Here is a 17,669-nt window from a genome sequence, read left to right as displayed (position 1 = left end):
TGGATAGCTTGTTATGAATAAATGGCACCTGTATACTTTGCCTCCTGCTTTGCAATTCAACAGAAATTCCTAGCAGCAAGCTAAGTTAATTCTATGTCTTAGTGATTCCAGCTGCTATAACAGAATACCATAACCTTGGTGACTTGTGAACAACAGGAATTTATTTCTCACAGCTCTAGAGGCTGGGAAGTCCAAGACTGAGGTGCTGGCAAATTCAGTGTCTGATGAGGGCCTGCCTCATGGTCCTTGGAGAATTGAGTTCTTGCTGTAACTTCTCGTGGCAGAAGGCAGATGGAGCTCTCTTCTATGGCACTAATCCCATTCATGAGGGCTTCACTCTTATGACCTAACCACCTTTGCAAAGGGCCCACCCCTATTACTGTCACAGAGGGGATTAAGGTTTCAACCTGTGGAGGGGCACACTTCCAGTCTGTAGCACCTTGGCCCTCCCCCACTGTCATAAAGCCCCATTTGCCTCGACACCTTTGTTACCTTGGCCCAGTTCTCATTTTCTTACCTCTGGTACCACTCTGGCTCTTTTAAACACCCTGGAGACCTGGTCCAGTCAGTTCCCACCTGAACCAAGTTATTAACTGGCTTCCAAGCAGCTTGCTTCCAAAGGAACTCACTGACCTATGCTAATTACTTGACCACACTTGGACGACATTGTTTGTTATTTCTTCGTGTTCTGAAACACAGAGGGCATACCTCCTATGTGCTGACTGTCTTCCAACTCTTTCTAAAAATGGGGCAGATATCCTTCTGCATCCACTCCTCCTTTGGCCACCTGCTTCTATGACTATCACAAGTGAATACATTCCCTCAGTTTCCACCTAACACCTTAAAGGAACCAAACTACCTCTTCTCAGAACTGTCTGGCCCCAATAACCAACCCTCAGAGATAAGACATTAAGCACATGGATTCTTCACAGCCCTTTCGGAATTTCAGAGATGGCCTTTTTGTGTGCTTCCAGCTACAACGTCAGTGAGAAGGCAGGGTCAGTGAGCGTCACGGTGCAGAGGACGGGGAACCTGAATCAGTACGCCATTGTCCTATGTCGCACAGAGCAAGGCACGGCCACCTCCGGCTCCCGGGCGGGCTCCCAGCCTGGACAGCAGGACTATGTGGAGTATGCTGGCCAGGTAGGTGGGCACGGGCACCTCTGACTCCTGAGCGGCCGGTGGGCTGTGGCGGGCTGGGACGTGGCTATCGTCAGCTGTGGTGGTTTCCCCCTTCTTTACCCCACCTCCCTGCCCATCGCACCCTCCCTCAGGTCACTGGGCTACGTCGTCTTCCCACAATGCTCTCTTCTTCACAGTCTGTCTGATCTCCGCTACAGTTTCAACTGCTGCCCGGCTTCTCAATCTTCACATGTTGCTTCATGACCAAGAAAAGTCTCCTGGGCGCCATGTTGGACACTCAGCCTTTGATACCCTAACCTTTCCTCCCTAAACTTCTCATTACCTGAAGGGTAGGGAGACTAGTTGGGGAGCTCTTGGAATCAGCTGCGTGAGAGATGAGGGGAACTTGAGCTTCATTTATAAAGTGAAGGTGGAGTTTTCAATTAACCAATACATACCACTATACATATAAAATTGATAACCAACAAAGACCTGTTGTGTAGCACAGGGGACTATACTTAGTATTCTGGGATAACTTATAAAGGAAAAGAATCTGAAAAGAAGAGATATATATATGTATAACTGAATCACTTTGCAGTATACCTGAAACCAGCACAACATTGTAAATCAACTGTGCTCCAATAAAACAAATGAAGAGAAGAGGGAAACAAGTGGGTGAATTCAACAGACCAGTAAGAATTGGTAGGATTCAGCAGTGGATTAGAGAAGGGAGAGATGAATGGTCATGCCTTCGCTGGGAGGGGACACCAAAGAGGAGCAGGTCTGGTGAGGGGGTGATCTTGATTCTGCTCTGGACATGTTGAGTGTGAGTTGCCTTAGAGACCATCAGTTGGCAGCTGTTTGGGTTTGTAGGAGTGTAGAGAGACACATGCATGCATGCACACACACACACACACACACACACATTTGCACACCTCTATGTGACTGCAGTGATAGCGGTAGTAATTAGTGCCAGGGTGTGAATGAAGGAGACAAAAGAAAAAGTGAAAGCAAAAGAGAAAAGAGGACGTAAATAGTAAACGCCTTTATGGCAGGACACCCTCTACGTGTCAGATTTAAGTATTGCACAATACCTGGCACTTATTAGGTATTTATTAAGTGTTTTCTTAAAAGTAGTTTCATTATTCTTATGGCAGCATGAATCCCTGTAAAGAGAAGTGGGCTCTCTTTCTGAAGCATTTCAGCTGAACTAAGCTAATGCCTCTTAGGTCAAATTTTTTTTTTTCATTTTTACTGAAATGTAGTTGATCTAAAACGTGTGTTAGTTTCAAGTGTACAGCAAAGTGATTCATATATATATGTATATACTTTAAATATATATATTCTTTTTCAGATTCTTTTCCATTATAGATTATCACAAAATATTGAGTATAGTTCCCTATGCTATAAAGTAGGTCCTTGTTATCTTATATATGTGAAAGTCACTCAGTCATGTCTGACTCTTTGTGACCCCATGTACTATACAGTCTATGGAATTCTCCAGGCAAGAATAGTGGAGTGGCATCATCAGAGAAATGCAAATCAAAACCACAATGAGGTACCATTACACGCCAGTCAGGATGGCTGCTATCCAAAAGTCTACAAGCAATAAATGCTGGAGAAGGTGTGGAGAAAAGGGAACCCTCTTACACTGTTGGTGGGAATGCAAACTAGTACAGCCGCTATGGAGAACAGTGTGGAGATTTCTTAAAAAACTGGAAATAGAACTGCCATATAACCCAGCAATACCACTTCTGGGCATACACACCAAGGAAACCAGATCTGAAAGAGACACGTGCACCCCAATGTTCATCGCAGCACTGTTTATAATAGCCAGGACATGGAAGCAACCTAGATACCCATCAGCAGACGAATGGATAAGGAAGCTGTGGTATATATACACCATGGAATATTACTCAGACATTAAAAAGAATTCATTTGAATCAGTTCTAATGAGATGGATGAAACTGGAGCCCATTATACAGAGTGAAGTAAGCCAGAAAGATAAAGAACATTACAGCATACTAATACATATATATGGAATTTAGAAAGATGGTAATGATAACCCTATATGCAAAACAGAAAAAGAGACACGGATGTACAGAACAGACTTTTGGACTCTGTGGGAGAAGGCGAGGATGGGATGTTCTGAGAGAACAGCATCGAAACATGTATATTATCTATAGTGAAACAGATCACCAGCCCAGGTTGGATGCATGAGACAAGTGCTCGGGCCTGGTGCACTGGGAAGACCCAGAGGGATTGGGTAGAGAGGGAGGTGGGAGGGGGGATCGGGATGGGGAATACATGTAAATCCATGGCCGATTCATGTCAATGTATGACAAGACCCACTGCGGTATTGTAAAGTGATTAGCCTCCAACTAATAAAAATAAATGAAAAAAAAAATAGTGGAGTGGGTAGCCATTCCCTTCTCCAAGGGATCTTCCCGACCCATGGACTGAACCCCCAGGTTGCAGGCAAATACTGGAGTGGGTATCCTATCCCTCCTCCAGTGGATCTTTCCAAGCCAGGAATTGAACTGGGGTCTCCTGCATTCCAGGCGGATTCTTTACCAGCAGAGCTATCAGGGAAGCCCTAATATCTTATATATAGTAGTGTGTATATTTTAATCCCAAACTTCTAATCTTTGTCAAATTTAAATGAGAGACTGGAATAGATCAGATAAGCTAAGGAATCTTTTAGCAAAATAATAATAAAGAGCACATACTTGTGTTCTTCAGAGAATGACAACAGACTGTGTGTTCTAGACCTAAATAGAGACTTTTAAGTGTTTCATTTAGCTGGGAGCATTTTAAAATGTGGATCTTAGTAAAACTTAATTTGATACATTGATTAGATGCAGAATAGTACATTTTTATTGATGAAAAGCATGTGTTTTTCAGATTTGTGTGACTCTAGAGGTTTAGGATGAATTTTTACACATTTTAACTATTTCACAAAATGCAGTCTAGGCCCACTGCCTGTCCACTCAGTTTTAGACTGATCCATAACTGTGGTTCCACGTGTAGGTTTTAATCATCATCTTTTTTATAAAGACAAAACCAGAAGAAATCCCTATAAATTCACAATCGTATGCATATAAATTAAATTTTCTACTTTATATCAGGCTAAGTTAATTCACATTATGAATCTACTACATCTAAATGGGAAAGGATGTAATAGTAAAGTTAAAATTCAGTCTAGCCGGTTCATAATGTGACTTTCTCTGAATTCAAACTCCATAATTCAGTACATTGAAATTGTATGTCAATTTTGATTATATGAGTAATATGGTGATGATAAGATAATATCTTACATTTGTTCCATGCTTTAAAGCAAAGTTAGTGCCTTCATTATACATCATCTCATTTAGTTCTGCCAGTAAGTATGTGAAATAGACATATTGTTGTTATTTAGCCGATGGCGAATCTGAGGTTTGTGAAGTTTTATAGCCTAACCCAGCTTGGAAGTAACAGAGCCAGGACTTGAGGCCAGAATTTCACACTCCAAGTTCAAAGATCTTTCCAGTTAAACTTGCCACAAATGGAAGTAGAACCGAGTAATCAAAGGACTTGTGCTGTGACTTTCCTGGTGGTCCACTGGCTAAGACTCCATGCTTTCAATGCAAAGGGCCTGGGTTCCATCCCTGGTCAGGGAACTAGATCCCACATTCTGAAACTAAGAGTTCGCCTGCCACAACTAGAAGATCCCCTGTGATGTAACCAAGACGGAGCACAACAAATAAATAGGAAAACAATTTTTTTAGGTGTTAAAAACAATGACTCTTGCTGTCCCAACTGAGTTAATAAAACAGGATTTGAATAGTTACCTACATGGTTTTCTACATTTCCCACATGGTAGGAGACATCTCTTCCTTCCATGCCTATATGCAGTGAATCAGCCCCGAGGTACAGAGATAGAATGGGGAGAAGTGATACAGCGGGAGGGACTGGCTGGAAGAACCAGCTATTTCATTCAGTGGCCTGCCCCCGGGACTTGGGTCCTCTTTTTTCCCATGATGTTCTTGGGGAGCGAAGCGGGGGAGTCTGAGGCACAGCTTATCTCCTCGTTGTTTCCTACGTGACAGGTGCAGTTTGATGAGCGAGAGGATACCAAGTCCTGCACCATCGTCATCAACGATGACAACGTGTTTGAGAACGTCGAGAGTTTCACCGTGGAGCTCAGCATGCCAGCGTACGCCCTACTAGGGGAGTTCACCCAGGCGAAGGTCATTATCCATGACACTGAGGACGAGCCCACATTAGAGTTTGATAAGAAGACCTACCGGGTCAACGAGAGTGCTGGCTTTCTGTTTGCACCTATTGCAAGAAAAGGTCTGTTGGTGCCCGAGGTGGCAAAGAGCTGTAATAATAGCTAATGTTTATTCCATCCCTTTCACATGCCACGTGCTCATGTATCATGTTAACTTGTGTGTGGGGGTGCATCGTGGGTTATCAACTCACTTCAATCCCCAATAACCATCCTCCCTACAGTGAGTTCTACAGAGGGCTTCTCTATTGAAGTTGTTTGCACACCCATTTATTCTTAAATGGGACCAGAAGGCTAGTTACATTTGGCTTTGCAAATGACTCCTGAATTCAGAGTTCTTAATCAGTCACCCAATCCAAAAATATTTAGTAGCCTTGGTCAAGGTGGGCAGTTCAGTGTGTAAGAACAGGCTTCCTGTCTTACTTCCTGGGAGACTGAAAATGAATTTAAAGATTTCCCCATGTGAATGTCACATGTAGAGCTCAGGTGAGAAATTAACCGTGTGTGAGAAATAAAGGGTGGTTCCACTGGGGTGGAAAATCAAAAGATCGTATGGATTTACGATGTGAAATATTGTGACTTTAAAAACACATGGAAATTGAAGGAGGGGCTATATGTATATGGATTTCTGGTTCAGTTTGCTCTACAGCAGAAACTAACAACAATTGTAAAGTAATTACACTCCAATAATAAAATTAAAAAAATTTTTTTTTTAACACGTGGAAATTAGATCCCTATTCAAAGCCACAACCAGACTGTAAGTGATGATGTCAGGTATTTTGTTGCATCTGCTGAGGGTGTGTTAGTGTGGCCAGCACTGCGGGTAACACCAACCCTTGGTGATGCCACTCAGAGGACAGGTAAGTCTTGTTGATTGCGCTGGGTCGGCCAGCCGAGCCCAAATAGCCTATCACCCAGGTAAGTGACGGCACTGATAAGTAAAGTCGTTTGTTCAGAGAGGCAGGGTTTTTTGTTTTATTTTGTCTTCCTTTTTTTTTTTTTAAACAGGCTTGTTTCTCCCTGGGAATTAAAGTGCAGAAGTTTAGAAAGGCAGTGAACTGTGCTCATAGCACTGTCTTCAGGACACAATTACTTTTCTACTTAAAGTACCAAATATGTCTCTTCTCCCTCTGCCTGCTGTGGTCTTAGATGGTGGGCAATGAGTCTTGTGAATTAACAGAGCACAGAATTTACAGAATAGGAAATCCATTCCAGGTTGTTTGGTGAAGGATCTGGGGTATATGAAATCCTCAAGTGGCTTAGACCACAGGCTTAAGACACTGCAAAGCCGGGACATTTCCTGTCAGAGTTTGAATGGAATATGTCAAAAAGAATCACGCCCATCAAAATTACCAGAGATTTTAAAACTTGAGAAATGCTCATTCAACTACTTTGGTATCCTTGCCATTTGTGTTTCAGGGGATTCAAGCAGCATTGTGTCTGTGATTTGCTACACGGTCCCTAAGTCAGCTATGGGCAGTAGCCTCTATGCTCTAGAATCGGGCTCTGATTTTAAATCTAGAGGGATGTCTGCCGAGAGTCGAGTGATATTTGGGCCTGGTGTCACCCTGTCCACCTGTGATGTCATGCTCATTGACGACAGCGAGTACGAAGAGGAAGAGGAGTTTGAGATTGCCCTGACGGGTGCTTCCGACAACGCCCGCATCGGGAGGGTGGCGTTGGCCAAGGTGCTCATTGCTGGTCCCAACGATGCTTCTACTGTGTCCTTGGGCAACACGGCTTTTACCATCAGCGAGGATGCAGGTAATGGAGAGCGTCTCTGGCCTCCCCTCCCTCATCTCCTGACCCCTTCCTTAAATAGTTTCCTCTTAGTTTTGAGAATGCCCTTAGGATGTTGAGGTCCATTCCTCAGTGACACCGTTGTCAGTCTGAGACAGGTAATACTCAGCATCAAAACCAAGAATGAAAGGTAGTGAAGGCTAGGGAGCTCCATTCACTTATTTTGCTCTGCTTACCAATGGAAGGGAGAGACCTGACTTAGAGCTCACTGGCTGACCTCTGGGGTACAAAGGGAGGGTGTAGTGCTAAACATTTGGCACGTGAAGGAGGGGGATATGATCCGTGGAAGATGGAGGTAAATTATTTAGTGTACTGCAACTGCCATAACAAATAAATTCAAAATTTCAGTGTTTTAACAATGGAACTCTCATTCCTATAACAGCCCAAGGCAGTCAGTGGGCAGATTTATTCCACCCAAGTCTCTTCCCTCTTTGGGCTCCGCGTGGATCTCAAGGTCTTCCTCATGTTGTTGACAGACATCCTGCTATTAACAGGAGAGTCAGTGGTTATGCTGAGCATCTGCTGATCTGAGCCCCTGATCAAGACCTTGCACCTCTCTTGAGGTGATATTCTTAGCGATAGTGAAAACTAAGATGTTGGAGTATTTACTGAACGCCAGCCACCATAGCATCTGCATTGCTTTCTTTCTTATTCATAGAGAAGAGCAAGTGGAGTCCCAGAGAGGTGAAATAAATCATCAAAGACCAGCTAATATGACAGAACTGGATTAGAACCCAGACCTTTCTATTATACCGTGTTCCCTTCCCCATACAACAAATGCCCAGCCATGACTACTTGTCACCTCACAGCTGTTGGCTCGAAAAGTACAATTGATGGACTTGTCATGTAGCTTTTCTCTGACCTTGATTGTGAAAACAACTAAAAATTTACATGCGTATCATTAGGGCCCTATAAAATATGTTGTCACAGCGACCAGAAGATGAGCTTCTTCCTGAGATAAGCAATAAGCACATATGGTTTAAGTAATGATGTGTGTAGCACTCAGATAGAATAGGGAAATCACCCAGTTAGGAACATTTAATTAGGGACATTCAGCTCCAGGCCTCATAGAGTCCCCTAGCTGGTTCTTCCTTAATTGGCTATTTCCTAGCTCATCCTCCAGGCCCTCATCTCTGAGTTTCTTTTCCATAAATAGGCTTAAGGTGTTTTTCAGTGGACCCTCCCCTCTTTGTTGTTGTTGTTGAGTTGCTTAGTCATGTTCAACTCTGTGATCCCACGGACTGCAGCACGCCAGGCTTCCTTCTCCTTCACTATCTCCCAGAGTTTGCTCAAACTCATGTACTTTGAGTCAGTGATGCCATCCAACCATCTAATCTTCTGTCGTCCCCTTCTCCTTCTGCCTTCAATCTTTCCCAGCATCAGGGTCTTTTCCAGTCAGTCAGCTCTTTGCATCAGATGGCCAAAGTGTTGAAGCTTCAGCTTCAGCATCAGTCCTTCCAATGAAGATTGAGGGTTGATTTCCTTTCGTGGACCCTCCCCTCTTAAGTCCATTGTTCTCCTGTGAAGAAGCCACAAAACTGCTTTCCCCTAAAGGCTGTCTTCCTAGCACCACCTCCGTGGGGCCCTCCTGCAGGTCTGCTCTTGAACTTCATATCCATACATCGAGGGATGGTGACTCTTCTGGGCCTCCGAGGGCACACAGGAGTGTCACTGAAGGTGGACTAGGCCAGGTGGCAGGATGGAGCTGCTGCGGGGAGGGAAGACATTGTTCTGAAAACCGCACTCACACTCTGGTTCAAGGCTGACCACTGAAACGTATGCTTCTCAATTCAGGTACAGTGAAGATCCCAGTTATCCGCCATGGGACTGACCTTTCCACCTTCACGTCTGTGTGGTGTGCCACGCGGCCCTCAGACCCGGCGTCCGCCACCCCCGGAGTTGACTACGTTCCCAGCTCTAGGAAGGTGGAGTTTGGACCAGGTGTCACTGAGCAGGTGTGCATGCAGAGGTTGAAGGCCAGATGGGCTGTTCATGTCATCTCTAGTCTGCTCTCCAAAGTCTCTAGAGGACTCTAAAATATTGAAATATTACTGTCTTCCCTTTCTTCAGACATCTTCCCTTTAAGATGTTTAGAAAAGCTCATGGGTGATAGACACCAAATTATTAGAAGGGATTCCCTATATGGCACAACTGTAGATCCCAAAGGTAATATTGTGAAGTTAATATTGTAATTTTCATCTTTTTAATGTGCCCTTTGGCTTCCAACTAGGCAGGATGAGACAAAAACTAGCTTTGTCTCTCCTTTCCCTAGCCTTACCCTAATTTGGTGGTGTTGATGTCTGTGTTTCTGAAGGGCTAAGATGCCGTTACTTCCCATTCACCTCTGGGACGAGGAAAGGGGAGTATAGAAGAGGTGGAAAGACTTGTATTTCAGGACCATTGGAGAGTTCAAAAACACAAGCCAACAAATAAACTTAGATATTTGACAAACTCTCCAAATGCCATTTTTAGCATAATATCCAGCATCACAGATTTAGGGTAGAAACTGCACTTGATTGATTTCAAATATTTAGAGAAAAAACACCTAGGATATGTGATAAATAGATCATCATTTTATGGATTTTAGAAATTTACTTTAAGACCAACAGAGAAATGCAAGTTGTTACTTTTGTCCTAATCTCCCAAAGGCAAATGAGTGTTGGGTGGTGAGTATTCTATAAGATTTGCTTTGATTTTTCCTCTCTTTTTTAAATAGAAAAAAAAATTATGGAGGGGTATGTGCTAAAGTCAAGGTGTAATTGACATATAACATTATATCAGATCCAGGTGTACAACATAATGGTTCAATATTTGTAAATACTGTGAAATGAACACCATAATAAGTCTAGTTAACATCCTGATTTTTCTCCTAGTATTGCACCTTGACCATCTTGGATGACACTCAATATCCGGTGATTGAAGGGCTGGAGACATTTGTGGTTTTCCTCAGCTCCCCACAAGGGGCCGAACTGACCAAACCCTTCCAGGCTATCATTGCAATTAACGACACATTCCAGGACGGTAAGACATTGGGGATACCAGCTGGTGGCTCAGATCAGATTTCTACTATTTCCTTAACATCCACATACATTACATTGGAACTCATTCACATTTTCTTTTTTTTTTTTCCATTTATTTTTATTAGTCGAAGGCTTATTACTTTACAATATTGTAGTGGTTTTTGCCATACATTGACATGAGTCACCCATGGATTTACATGTGTTCTCATTCACATTTTCACTCAAGAAATGTGTGTGTGTGTGTATGAGTACATGAATGTGCACATTTTTACATAGAAATATGGGGCAGAAATAATCATTCATGTTTCTGGCACTCTGCTAGGCACACTTGGGGATATTGCACATTCAGTTCCAGGTCACCACTTTAAAGTGAGTATTGCAATAAAGCAAGTCAGACGAATTTTTTGGTTTCCCAGTGTATATAAAAGTTTACACCATACTGTAGTTTATTAGCGGCTTGCATTGTGTCTAAAAAAAAACAAATGGAAGATGGCGGAGGAATAGGACGGGGAGACCACTTTCTCCCCTACAAATTCATCGAAAGAACATTTGAACGCTGAGCATACTCCATAAAAAAAAACAAATGTACCTCAATTTTAAAATATGTTATTGCTAAAATGCTAATCATCTTCTGAGCCTTTCACAAATCATAATCTTTCCTTCAGTAGAAACATCAAAGATCACTGATCATAATCACTATAATGAATATAATAATAATGAAGAAGTTTGAAGTATTGGGAGAGTGACCAACATGGAACATAGAAACACAAAGTGAGCAAATGCTGTTGGGAAAATGGCGCCATAGACTTGTCCAACACATGATTGCCACAAATCTTCAATTTGTCAAAAATATAGTCTCTACAAAGGGCAGTCAAGTGAAGTACAATAAAATGAGGCATGCCTGGTTGGGCTCTGTCCTCAGAAGCTCAAGCTCTAGTTGGGGGATCAGACCCTCAGACAGAAAAAGTAGAATATATTATGATAAATGACCTAATAGTGTGATAAACCTAGTAGTGTACGGGAGAGGGGACTGAATCGTAACTAAGTGTGGAAGAATCATAGAAGATTTCACCAAGGAAGTGATATTTAAGCAGAGTCTTCAGGTATGGTAGGAGTTTATCTAAGGGATAATAAAGCTTTTCTAAATGGAGAACTATAGTATATGTAAGGTATACAATTTTGAAAGACGCATATTTGGAGAACAGTGAGATGCTTACTTTTGCTTCAAACCTAGCAGGAGGTGAATGGAAGGAAATGAAATGGAAAGACATGTTGGAGATAAGTCCTAAGATGTCTTAAGTTCCAGCATCAGGAATTTATAGGTAAAAGGGGAGCAGCAGATGCTTCTAGGCAGAGGAGTAATATGATTTTTGTTAGAGGAAACTAATACTGACTGTCCTGTGGGTGATATGCAGGAACAAATAGACACAGCCAACTGAATAAAGTGGGGCTAGTGGTAAAGAACCCACCTGCCAAGGCAGGAGATGTAAGAGACGCAGGTTCGATCCCTGGGTCGGGACGATCCCCTGGAGGAGGGCATGGCAACCCACTCCAGTATTCTTGCCTGGGGATTCCCATGGACAGAGGAGCCTGGCGGGCTACAGTTCAGAGGGTCACAAAGAATTGGACACAACTGAAGCGACTGAGTACACACACAAGCACCTGAACAAAAATATGAGTGCCCAGTGAAGAGCTGGCCTGAGTAACAAGAGAGTGAACAGGAAAGGACAGTTGTTTCTGGGAAAGAATTGGTGAAATCTAAAACTGCCAGATTCTAGAGCTGGGTAGAGAGGATCAAGTCAAACCTCTCACTTCAAGCAGGGGGACCCTCCTCAGCCTCCTTAGGGATTGACATAGAACCCATGATGACATTCTTCAGTGACTACAGAGTCATCAAAGAAGGAGCAGGAAGCCCAGCAGGGTTATCATTAATGTCTTTGTTTTTAAATAATTTATTCACTTATATAGTTTTAAAAAAGGCTTCCTAGGTGGCTCAGTGATAAAAAATCCATCTGCCAATGCAGGAAACATAGGTTTGATCCCTGGGTCAGGAAGATCTCCTGGAGGAGGAAGTGGCAACCCACTCCAGTATTCTTGCCTGGAGAATCCCATGGAAGAATCCCAATGGACAGAAGAGCCTGGCACTTTAGGGGTCACAAAGAGGAGAACATGACTAATCAACTGAGCACACAAAACTAAGAAAAAGTAAACAGCAAAAATCATACTATGAAAATTGTCTTCCTTCTACCCCTGTCTCCCTAGCCTCCATCTCCCCTCCCTGAAAACAACTATTTGAAGCAGTTTTTTGTTATATGTTTTCATATATACAAAATAGCATCTTATTTTAGACTTAGGTTTATTGAGGTCTAACTTACATGAATCAAAGTTCACCCACCACCACAATCCAAGATGTTGAACAGTTCTGGCATCCTACTTCCCCTGAGTGGTTTGACCCTATGCTTCCACAGCAGAGGGTGTGAGTTTGATCCCTAGTAGGAGAAGTAAGATCCCCGGTAGGGGATCCCGCATGCTACCTCCATGGTCCAAAAAAAAAAAAAAAACCCTTACAAAGTCAGCTTTCAGCCTCCCAAAGTGATCTTAGCTCCTTTTGTCTTTCTCCACTGGGCTAAAATGGCCGTTAAATCATCTAAGTGGCTCATCTCAGAACATGTTCTGTTTTCACCTTTCTCTTCTGCTCTGATGCCTAGAATTAGACTTGGTGTTGCCCTGAAGATGCTGAGCAAGGCAAGAAAGGCCTTGTAGCTGCTACTGCATGGCAATCTTGTATGTGCAGTCGTGTCTCACCATTAACTCAAAGAACCAGAGGCAGGAGTTTTCCTCAATCTCAGACTTAACCATCACCCCTACAGAGTCCACCGCATTCCAGGCGGGTTGTGTTTGCACTCACTTTGTCAGTTACTAAGAAGATTAGCAGGTGATATTTTCCATGCCTAAGACTGGTGCTTAACACTAGAGATTACAGAGGAGTAGAGAGTAGAGTCCTGCAATCTGTTTCAGAACACCAGACTTAACACAAATGTGAGGATAACTGCAAATTGATGTTCTCAGAGAGGTGTTGGCGATAGTGCGTGATACCCACTGCGAGCCCGTGAGCCTTCCAGGAGCCTTCTGGGAGCCTTCCTTTTCCCATTCACACATCCTATCCTAGTGACATAGAAGTGGTTCTGCAGTCAGACAGAACTGACCCTCAGGGCCAGCACCCCTACTTCCTCTGAGGACTGTAGTGGGGTCCCCAATCACCAGGCCATGGGCCTGTACTTTATCCATGGCCTGTTAGGACCCGGGGCACACAGCAGGAGGTGTGCAGCAGGCTGGGGAACTAAGCTTCATCTGTATTTGCGGCCACTCCCCTTTGGACTTCCCTGGCGGCGCAGACAGTAAAGTGTCTGCCTACAATGCGGGAGACCCGGGTTCAACCCCCGGGTCAGGAAGATCTCCTGGAGAAGGAAATGGCAACCCACTCCAGTACTCTTGCCTGGAAAATCCCATGGATGGAGGAGCCTGGTGGGCTACAGTCCATGGGGTCGCAAAGAGTCGGACACGACAGAGTGACTTCACTTTCTTTCACTTTCCCCTTTGGTCTCATTACCACGCAAGCTCCGCCTCCTGTCAGATCAACAGTGGCATTAGATTCTCATAGGAGCGTGAACCCTACTGTGAACTGTGCATGCGAGGGATCTAGGTTGTGTGCTTCTTATGAGAATCGTCCCAAACCCGCCCCCTGCCCCCAGCTCCTGTTCATGGAAAAGTTGTCTTCCATGAAGCCAGTCCCTGGTGCCAAAATGGTTGGGGATCGCTGCCTTGTAGGGTTTGTCAAGAGGATAAGAAATGACATGCATGGAAGCCCTTAACACAATGCCTGACCTGGGTTGGGCCCTTTTTACATCTTAACCTCCGCGCATAAATTTGTCCCCAAATCCAGATTGCCTTTCCCTTGTCTCTGCTCAGTCTCCCACTGGACTGAGGGCTCCTTAAAAGCAGAGACTCTTCCCAGAAGACAGTCACGAGAAGTGTTCACCCACTTCTTTCTTTTCTTTTCCTTCTTTTTTTTTTAAGCAGATAGTCATGGGAAAGAAAAGTGAAGTGAAAGTGAAGTCACTCAGTCGTGTCCAACTCTTTGTGACCCCATGAACTGTAGCCTACCAGGCTCCTCCACCCATGGGATTTTCCGGGCAAGAGGACTGCAGTGGGTTGCCATTTCCTTCTCCAGGGGATCTTTCCAACCCACGGATCGAACCTGGGTTTCCCACATTGCAGGCAGATGCTTTACCCTCTGAGCCACCAGGGAAGCAATAGGCATGGGAGTATGTGTTAAATAGAAGGAAAAGGGAAAGAAGTCTTTTACATCTCAAGAGAAATCTGAGGTTGATTAATACATGACAGGGCCCAAACATTACCACTTTAGCTTTTCATTCACCTCCACCTTGATGCCTGTCGAGCCAGCAAAAAAATCAATCCAAAGCATTAGATAAAATCTGCCATGAGCAGAAAAGTTTTCTTGCTTGTGTTGCTTTTTGCCTGGCAACAAGCTCCCTTCTTGTCTTCATGTGCAAGGTCATGTCACTCCCACCCCTTTCATAGAAGCACAGACAGTTGTTCTGGATGGAAAGAGTCCCAGATGGGTACTGTGCAGGACCTCATACCAAAGTCACTCATCTTTTTAGAGGTATCTTCTGGGTTTTTCTTTAGTGATAAATGGTAATAGTTAGGCTTAGCTCAGATAATAGATTTGTTTTATATTTGCCAATGCCAACAGTTCTGAGCAGCGGACAGGTTGGAGGCAGAGAGCTTTTTACATGTTGTCTTTCACAGAGCCTTATGCTAACCCCCTTCTGTTCGTTCCTTTCAGTTTGGGCAAGGCATGTCCAGGAGGCAGCCAGGAAATATGTGTTTTAGCTTTAAGGTCATCTTCCTGCAGCTCCAAAGACAATTTGACATATGACTGGACAGATGACTCCCTCTTTGTATTTTTCATAAAGAAAATAATAACTCTCACTCAGCAAAATGTTGGTCTCAGAAGGAGACACGCTTTAATGCAGACTGTTTCCTAAGGCCTTGTAGGAAACAAGGAGGAAAAACTGATCCAATGTATGCAGAAGCCTGGAGATGGGAAGCAATACACACCATGATATAGTAATTCCTGCCAACATTTATTTCAAATTTTGATGCTGGAGAAGACTTGAAAGTCCCCTGGACAGCAAGGAGATTAAACCAGTCAATCCTAAAGGAAATCAATCCTGAATATTCATTAATGCTGACTAATGCTCCAATACTTTGGCCACCTGATGCAAAGAGCCAACTCATTGGAAGAGACTCTGATGCTGGGAAAGATTGAGGGCAGGAGGAGAAGGGGATGACAGAGGATGAGATGGTTGGACGGTATCACTGACTCAATGAACATCAGTCTGAGCAAACTCAGGGAGGTAGTGAAGGACAGGGACGCTGCAGTCCATGGGGGTCACAAAGAGTTGGACACGCCTTAGTGACTGGACAGCAACAACCAACATTTGAGTGCCTTCTATTTACTGTATTGAGCACTAATCTCATTCAATTCAATCCTTCCAATAATTTTACAAGTTAGATATTAACATTTCCAATTTACATATTTAAAAAAAAAGAAAAAGCAAGGCTCAGAATCTATGTAACTTTTCCTGTGGAGAGAGACTTCCAGTTTCCTTAGTCATGTCTGACTGTGACCCCATGGACTGCAGCCCATCAGGCTCCTCTCTCCATGGGATTTCTCAGGCAGAAATACTGGCACGGGTTGTCATTTCCTTCTCCAGGGGATCTTTCTGACCCAGGGATGGAACCCTTGGCTCCTACATTGGCAGGCGGATTCTTTACCACTGCGCCACTCACTGGCCAAATACAGCTTGTGGGTATGTTTTGTTTGGCTGCAACAGTTTTGGCCTGAATGGAATTTCTTTTTACTATTTTAATTGCTTGCTATTTTGAAATTTAGGAGCTATGACCTAAAAATGCAGATCTCTGGCTTCATTTGAAAATAGGGAGACCTGCCAACAAAAGAATGAAGCTAAGGGGCAGCCCTCTTTAAACACAACCCGTTCTTTCCTCTTTACCAGTTGTCCCTGTTCTTCTCTATTGTCTTTCTGACCCAGCACCTGTGTGAGTGGTCATTTATCATCAGGTTTACACTGCTGTTTTCCTCTTTGTAGCCTTAGAAGGAATGTGAACTTTTTTGGGTTCTCAGGTCTCAAAATTTTGCTTCCACCTGGTTCGTATCTTTCCCTGCATCACCTATCTGCATTTGAGATGGTGACTATTCCCTGAAGCTGAGCAAACTTGATTTGTTCTATTTTGTTGGAACTATACTCACAGTGGAGCAGGCTTCCATGGTGGCTCAGAAAGTAAAGAATCTGCCTGCAATGCAGGAGACTGGGGTTCGATCCCTGGGTTGGGAAGATCCCCTGGAGAAGGGACTGTCTGTCCACTCCAGTATTCTTGTCTGGAAGATCCCATGCACAGAGGAGCCTGGTGGGCTACAGTAGTCCATGGGGTCGCAAAGAGTAGGACACGACTGAGCGACCAACAGTCACTTCACTTTCATTCACACTCACGGTGGAAGCAGTCTCTTGGTCCTGAGAGCAGCAGGCAGGCCTTGAAATCTGCGGATTGCCTGTGCTTTATCAGCCTCTGGTGGTCCTTAGGGGCGCCTTCCTGCCGGCTTGCCGAGGGCCCTCGAGCGCTATCGCCACCTCCCTCGGTGTCCCGCTAACAATGCCTGCATCTTTCCTTCCCTTACCCAGTGCCCAGCATGCAGTTTGCCAAGGATTTGCTCCTGGTGAAGGAGAAGGAGGGCGTCCTGCACGTGCCCATCATTCGGAGTGGAGACCTGAGCTACGAGTCATCCGTGAGGTGCTATACTCAGGGCCTTTCAGCTCAGGTCATGGAGGACTTTGAGGAGAGAAGAAATGCAGACTCTTCGCGGATTACGTTTCTCAAAGGGGAGAAAGTAAGTGGATTCGTGGTGGCTGAAAGATGGGCTTCTCTCCTTCCTTGATGCCTTTATTTGTCCATACTGAAGTAATTCAGACAAACTCTGAACATCCTAAGATGTTTCTAATTAATTGTTCACATTGGGTTGGCCAAAAAGTTCATTCAGAGTTTTCCATTACATCTTATGGGAAAAAAACCTGAATGAACATTTTGGCCAACCCAATACTTTAAATGATATCATCTCTTCTATGTAGCCATCTTCTCGGTTTCCCACTTAGCACCAGCCCCCTATGTCGTTGGTTGAGCTAGGAAGTTTAGATGATGTAGAATCTGTTTGGAATTTAGCAGAATCAGATGACTAGGGACTTCTCTTAATCTGAAACTACATTGAAGAGGAATGCACTCCACAAATGTTGCCTAGAGAAGGAGACAGTTTTCTAATACCTGGGTCCCAGTTTCAGGGCAGCACACATTCTGGT

The 17,669-nt window shown here is 43.9% G+C and overlaps 1 protein-coding gene across 3 annotated transcripts in view; it reads left to right on the top strand.

The window, feature by feature from the left end:
• Positions 1–17,669, top strand: part of FRAS1 (Fraser extracellular matrix complex subunit 1) — a 502,305-nt gene that overhangs the window by 435,544 nt on the left and 49,092 nt on the right. For all 3 annotated transcript variants that reach the window (XM_043906392.1, XM_043906393.1, XM_043906394.1), the window contains 6 exons: positions 975–1,143; positions 5,211–5,457; positions 6,812–7,156; positions 8,987–9,147; positions 10,066–10,213; positions 17,001–17,206. In XM_043906392.1, the coding sequence (XP_043762327.1) occupies positions 975–1,143; positions 5,211–5,457; positions 6,812–7,156; positions 8,987–9,147; positions 10,066–10,213; positions 17,001–17,206 (1,276 nt within the window). The remainder of the gene's footprint in view (positions 1–974; positions 1,144–5,210; positions 5,458–6,811; positions 7,157–8,986; positions 9,148–10,065; positions 10,214–17,000; positions 17,207–17,669) is intronic.

This window comes from Cervus elaphus, chromosome 6, assembly GCF_910594005.1.
Source record: "Cervus elaphus chromosome 6, mCerEla1.1, whole genome shotgun sequence".
NCBI classification, from domain to species: Eukaryota; Metazoa; Chordata; class Mammalia; order Artiodactyla; family Cervidae; genus Cervus; species Cervus elaphus.
This window is presented reverse-complemented; position numbering and strand designations above follow the sequence as displayed.